Genomic DNA, 7413 nt, shown 5'->3' on the forward strand with positions numbered 1-7413 from the left:
ATTTATCTTCTTAGATACTAGTAAACGGTTAATTCTGTGTCGAAAATGACATGTGTTGTAAATGAGTGTGGCATGAATATCAATGTGAGGATATTACATATTAGACAAAGAAAAAAAACTCCCCATTCAACATATAAATCTCAGTTTGATCAGTGACATTATTCAATTTTGACCGCCACACATCTCCATTTAGATGTTTTTTCATTACCTAAATATTTTATTTATTTATTGTTATCGATGAGTGAAATTGATTGGTTACGCTTTGATCTTCAAATTTTACGTAAAGCATGTTTCTTCTTCTAAGCAGGTGGTTGGGCTTGGAATATTCTGTCACAGGAGTGATCGATATGAGCGAGGCTGTGCGTAATTACGCATCAATGACTACAGCACTAAAGCTGCAACACGACTCTTATCAGCCGAGTTTATTGGGCACATTTGTATCATTATACGTGTTTGGAAAATCTTCGTGAGAGGCCTCTGGTACAGATAGGCCTACACACATAAAGATAGCCTACCTGAGACTTGTTTCTTTGTACGGGGATGGTTATGCGCAGTGACTGTATTAAATCTCTCTCTCTCTCTCTCTCGCTCTCTCTCTCTCTCTCTCTCTCTCTCTCTCTCTCTCTCTCTCTCTCTCTCTCTCTCTCTCACACTCTCACACTCTCACACTCACACTCACACACACACACACACACACACACACACACACACACACACACACACACACACACACACACACACACCTCCCAACAGGCAGCCCACCGCAGCGCACAGAGAGACACGCCTTTTTCTCGGCTCGGTTGACGGGTCGGTGGGCAGCGGGTGCCGGTGATTGACCAGCTCCTCTCGCTGATCTGTCAGCCGTCTGGCTTGGCGCCTCCCCTCTCCTCTATAAATCTAGGAAATCTATTCAATCATTTTACATCGAGCCTGCTGAAGTAGGAGGAACTGGAGGCTCCGCGGGATGTGTTGACTGACGACAATTCCGCCTTTTGGTTTCTTATTCCCCTCGATAATATTCGGTTGCATTAGAGTTGCTTTCGTCTTGTTTACAGCACCATAGTGTAATCTGAAATACCTTTTGCTAACGTCTTTATTAGATTTTGTTCGCTGTCTCTGAGCCGCCGTTATCTAAGATGAAGGCTGTTACTCCAGTCCCCCCCCAGGACTCCTCCTCCAGCAGCAGCCAGCTCTCTCTGCAATGTCTGTCGAAGCAGAGCCTGAGCATCGCGCGGTGCAGGATAGAGGAGGAGGACCTGTTCTGCCTGCAGTACGACATGAACGACTGCTACAGCCGGCTGAAGCGCCTCGTGCCCACCATTCCACAGGATAAGAAAGTCAGCAAAGTGGAGATCCTGCAGCATGTTATAGACTACATCCTGGACCTGCAGCTGGCCCTGGAGACGCACCCTACTCTCCATAAACAGCAGCCCCAGCGGACCGGGAGCTGCCCCCCCCCAGCCTCCACCCCCAGCCGGACACCGCTGACGGTGCTCAACGTAGATCACCAGCAGGTAAGCTTTAATCAGCAGACACCACTTTCCATCCCTCGTTTCCAGCTGGACTTATCGGGGACTCCGGTTCCAGACTGCCGTCCGCCACTCGGGCTCAGACAAAGCGCGTCATGCGTGTGTCATTGTCCTTTTACTGATAGAAAAAAATTGAGATACAAATCTAAATGCTTTACACTTCACATCACAGCCTTGAAAAAAAGCATGCGTAAAAAACGCTTTTAGCGTGGGTAACATTGCGCACTTGATTGCGGCTTTTATGATTTGCATGATAATGGCAGTGTGTGTCAGAGGCCCACCTTATCCCAGGATTGCTGAAGTACCTCTGCTCGCAGCCCACTCCACTGCGCACAATAAGGACAATTTGTTATTCAATAGGCTATAAGATAATTTATTATGGGCTGATGTTCTGCTGCTCTGCTGTATATCATTTATTTTTGCTGGGTTTTAGGCCTTGTATTTGTTTAGTCTTAAACCATGAAAGGTCAATCGTTTACGTGTTTCTTTTTCTTCTTATTTTAGAGGACGGCAATAGTAAAACAGCCGGAGGATTCTATTTTATGCCGCTGAGATATAAGCACTGCAATGGTAAGTTGACTTCAAATATAATTATATATATATATTGATGTAAGTCAGAGAGTCAGAAGTTATTTGCTTTGTTTTTTAATCAATGATACACATGTGGCCAATAGATGGTCATAGAAGGGCCCCCATTAATTTGATCATTGTAACCAATATGGTGTAAATTGACCATCTCTCCGGTGCTCTGGGGAGGCCAGTATATGTCAACGAAAATAATAATTGAGGAAGACGAATTTGGCACCTACCCCAGAGACAGCTGTGCTTTGCGCAATAACTGTCACTGGTGTAGCAATCTGAGAAGAAGAGAGGGTTAAAACCTCAGCTTGCCCTCACCTTTCATTCTTACACACACGCTCCTTCCTCCTTCTCTGGCTCTTTTGTTTTCTCTCTGTCTGTCCCTTCCATTCAATCTGGCTTTAATGTTAGATTCATAGCATTGAACCTCAACACACCTGGGTAAGGCTAAGTCCTGATCCCGGTTTCTCAGTGGCTCCAGCAGCCTGAGGAGCTGGGCTTGTTGTCTGACCCGGTTTGTTTTGGTTTGTTGATCCAGCATGGCCTCTGTTTAGTTGGTGGCGCCAGTCAGTCTGGAGCTCTGCAGCTCACCCCCCCACCTCTATTCATCCCCTCCACAGGTGTGTAGGCTGCACAGAGCCGCTCCAAAGCCAGCAAAGCTTCGCCAGGGACTCACACCCGACTGGAGGCACAATCACCAGGGGTTTTCAAAACTGCTGCGAGGAATTCAACCCAAATCAAATCACTATATCAGCTCTTTTTTGTTCCTATGAACGAGGAGTTAGTATGTAAACATCGAATTTCCCTTGTTTAAGTTCTTACTTCATCACTTAAAATGTTCTAACTAGAGTAAATATAGAATCCCTTTGCTGCGAAGTTTTGTTGGAAACCCGTCTCTCAACAGCTATGAAAACTGTCTGTGAATTATGCTTAACTAAAATGGCCTCCAGTTTAAAGCTTTACTAAACTGCAAAAATCCTTGTAAATGTTTTTGACATCTATTGTTTAAAATAGATGAATTGTGTTGAACAGGGATGTCCTCCCTGGAATTATAAAATGTTTGATATTGTAAAGAAGAACAATTCTGTTTCGAGACAATTAAGAATGTACATATAGAGAAACAAATGTTCTATAAAAGTATGTGAAAGGAAGACTTATAAGCTTAAAATACACTATTGTAATTATAAGATATTTTTATTAAAACCTTTTGTTGTCGTTATGTAAATATTGTGTTTAAACTTTCATGTCTTTAGTAAATGAACGTGGTTATGCTCTGCCAATGATGTCCTCAAATGATGATATCAGTTAATTATTTGCAGTGTTTTTGGAATAGTTGAATATGTAGCATGTCAGGCTCTAGCAGAGGTATTGAATGTGCACTGATCAGCCCTCCCTGTGTAGATATTTGCTGGAGTTCAACTTCTTTTATTATTTGCCCTGCTCTGTTTTCTCTTCAGTTGTTTTGTATTCATTCACTTGGACAACTTTGACCCGCCTGGAGCCATGGGTCCTTCTGCTGTTTGATCTGATACAAAGGCCTGATTCCATTCTGTGACATTGCACTCTTGTTAAAAATGTTATCTTAAGAGTTACAGCATTTTTGACAGTGTTTACAATGCCTAAACAATCACTGCACATTTCTGTTATTTATGTGCAGTCAAAGCACCTCTTTGAGAAGTTAATGATTGATACCATGAAATCATTCAACTCTGGTTATGAATTGATGAAATATGTGAACATTAACAGACTCCTTTTCGACAACAACCAAGTGCTTTCAGACTGGGGATGTCTTAAATTGAAGTGTTGGAGAGTCAGCAGCCATAGTTAATGTAAAGATAAAAAAGAGCCTTTATTTTTCATGACATTGAATGCCAAAATGACCTCACCACCTTCTGTACATACAGTCTGCTGCACGGTGGACTGACCTTCACTGGCTCTGAGGAGTTGTCAAAACAATTAAAGTTTCCAGGAAGAATTGTGTCGTCTCAGCTTTTGTCTCAGGAGGCATTTTTTAGTGCTTTCAGTACGGCGCTGTCACATGAAACAATGAGGAGAAAGAGGGAGGTGGGTAATGCTACCGAACTAAACATAATGCATTATCTGGATTTGATTGGACGCAAAGGGTGGATAAAGATTCAAATGTTGCCAATATCAAGTTTTTAAACCTGTTCTACAGTATTTAGTGATAAAGCTTTTATCGGCTTTTATTAATCCAGCCTCACACATTCCGATTGCAGTTATATAAGTGACCAATAAATCAGATTTGTGTCTAACTAAGTCAGGTTTTATTATTTCTAAATGCTAAAATAAATATTGTGCAAAACATTTAAAGGTGAAAGGGTCTATCTATATTAAAATGTTTAAGCTAGATTTACTATGTACTTCTTTGGATTTGTGTCTATTTAATACAGGCATTTTGGTGAGAATTCAATTATTAAAATAATATAATTGTTTCAAATTATTCAAAACAAATTCTAAAAAGGAGAAGAGAACGTAAAATAAAACGCACACTCGATGGAGCGAATTTTTTGTGGGATTTTACTTTATACCTTTATTCATCTTACAAATAGAAAAATCACAGCATTTTTGTTTACAATGATTTAATATTTTCATTTAATATGTTTAATACCTGCGACCCATGATGAGTATAAAGATTGAACACTAACTCTTCTCATATTACCAGCACTGCATAGAGCTCACGCAGAAGGGAACGCTCTCTTACAAAGATGTAAGAAATGTGAGGAAGTTAAAAACACTAACTCCACATAATAACTGAATACCGTTAATAATGATACTCACACTTGAGGTTGAGGCCTTGTCAGGTTTATGGGAGCATTCAAGTGAAAACTGCTGGATATCTTAAAAGCTATAAATGTTTTAAAGAAATAAAATAAGAGGCTGATGTTTGTTTGTTGTTGTTGAGGATTTATGATGCGTCCTGTTCAATTCTTTTCCTGATTTTTAAATATGCATTTTTGAAAAATAAATAAAAAATAACAATACCAATACTGTAATGACATACAGTGTACGTGTGTCCGACAGTGTGAGTCACAGTGGAAATCCTTCCTATCTGTCTTCTTTCCACGGAGCTGCAGGCTTTTCGTTCACGTTGTCCCCCATCAACCTGCGGAATGTGGGTTAAAGCAGCTGTTTGACGCCCAGTGGGTGCTGCAGACACAGTGGGTGCTGCAGACACAGTGGGTGCCCCCCCCCCCCCGGGCCATCTGAGGCCACCACGGTGTGTTTACAGTCAGCAATAAGAGAGCCGGGCCTTGCTGCCCTTGGCAAGCACTGTCCCTGTGATGTCAAATGTGTGTGTTTGAGTGATGAAAGGTATGAAATGAAAAAGGTGTGGTACAGCACAGGTGGCCGGCTTGACAGTTAGACCTTCCTGATATGATTAAAGATACTCTGGTTCAGAGAGAACACACACAGGCCTGAGCGACAGCGAGGCCTCAGCTGCCGTCACACAACAGGAGAGTGTACCTTACATTCAAAAATAAAGTTGAAATAAACCCAGCAGCATATTTTTATTTATTATGGTCCACCTATGGCATTTTAACCACAGGTATCACAAATAAACTGGAAAGCATGAATAATAATGATAGCTTAGATTGATATAGCGCCTTTCATGGGACCCAAGGTCGCTTTACAAGGAAAAACAGGAGTCAAAACTAACAAACAAAAACAAAAGGCAGTGAAGGTAAGAAAGATTCAAACACAACTTTACTGAAAGATTGATAACCATTGTATGAGAGTTTATTTCCTGGAATTATAATAATATTTTGGTTCAGTGATTAAAAAACATAATGAGCTACTGTAGGAAACTCAGTCCAGACAGAGGATTAACCTCCCTTCTGATGATCATCTTAGCCACATGTTCAATTACAATTCCTCCTGTGTACGCTGCTGTGCAGCATATCTTTCACAGTGATTTACAGAAAAAAACATCAACATTAATAGAGAAAGTGATGGATGAAGTGTGTAGAATGTATATTATGGATATTCCTGGGAAATACATTTGTCATGAATCCAGCAGCTCAGCAGCCATGCTTATATTTACACATAGATACACCTGTTTTATCCTGCTTCGTGATGTCCCATAAAGACATGGTTTCTTCACAGCCGCATTGTAACAGTCCCACAGCATGGACACAGCTCCATTCTTTCTATTAGTCAGTTCCCAAACTGCTGCCCTCCCCAGGTACATTATTCATCTCCCCTCCTATTATAGTATTGCATCCAGATGTTGACTCACAGGTCCCACTGTTTCTATGAGCCCCCTCAGCGGCGCCCCCTCCTGCACCTCCCACCGATGGCACTGAGGATTGTCCAAATAATCCCTGTTGGCAGTGAGGCAGCAGCACGACAGAAAGCCTTAGTTAGCTCTTTTTTTATTTCTACACAAAACGGAAGATTGTTTCGATGGAGTTCCTACCTGCACCCCCCTCCCCTTCTCCTTGTGTATGTATTTAGCATTTATGTGACTCACTATTTCTGATTAAATCTCACATGCTCATTATGTACTACTCTTTTGTCACCCTCTTTCAGGTAAACTACCATCACTGATTGTTTCCAAGAAAAGGAACTAATGAAATGTTCTTTCTTGTGTATTTCCAAACAGAAGAAACACACCAGCTCCTAATTCCACAAATTTGCACAACGCACCGTGACAAACACATAAAACGAGGATGCTTGCCTCTGTCTCTGCCTTGAATTAACCTTCTGCATATGTTAAACTGCAATAACAGGTTTGGCTGTCGTGTCTCGCCTCCCTCTCTTCGTGATTTAACTCCACATTACGGCGTTCCACGGGGGCCTATATCCCTGCGTGTTAATCACTGCTCTTCCCGGCGCAAAGAGAAATATATGGCGGTGCTTGTAGAGGAACAGTGGAGGACAAAAACGTGCTCGCTCTTGGACACTACTTGATTACAGACTAATTGGTCTAGAGTGATTAAATATCTCATGCTTCCCACTAATTGCAGCTATTTAAAGCAGCTATTAGCTTAAAATGCCTGCCACCAACAGCCGTTTACTCATAAACATAATGTGAGTTGCAGCGATTCAGCTGTATAGCTCAGTATAGCTGAGACTGGGACACTAGATTAAGAGACTCACAGGAAGCTGCTACAGCGAGACATGACGGAACAGCTTGAATATTTAAACTCTTATTTTTTCAGGAAGTGAGTGAATCTTTATGGAGTGCTATGCATTACTTAAAAAATAAAAAATAAATAAATTAGTAGCTATCCATCTTTTTCCCCCTTCTGCTATAAAGTTACAGATGTACATTTTTACTGAT

At 41.3% G+C, this 7413-nt stretch overlaps 1 protein-coding gene across 1 annotated transcript; it reads left to right on the top strand.

Moving 5' to 3' along the window:
- The first annotated feature begins 760 nt into the window (after nt 1-760).
- Nucleotides 761-4083, top strand: id4 (inhibitor of DNA binding 4). The gene is made up of 3 exons (XM_034149377.1): nt 761-1514; nt 2034-2099; nt 2729-4083. Exons 1-2 carry the CDS (start codon nt 1137-1139, stop codon nt 2079-2081), a joined length of 426 nt encoding a protein of 141 aa, XP_034005268.1. The 5' UTR covers nt 761-1136; the 3' UTR covers nt 2082-2099; nt 2729-4083.
- The last annotated feature ends 3330 nt before the right edge of the window (nt 4084-7413 follow it).

Source organism: Trematomus bernacchii, unplaced genomic scaffold (assembly GCF_902827165.1).
Source record: "Trematomus bernacchii unplaced genomic scaffold, fTreBer1.1, whole genome shotgun sequence".
Lineage (NCBI taxonomy): Eukaryota > Metazoa > Chordata > Actinopteri > Perciformes > Nototheniidae > Trematomus > Trematomus bernacchii.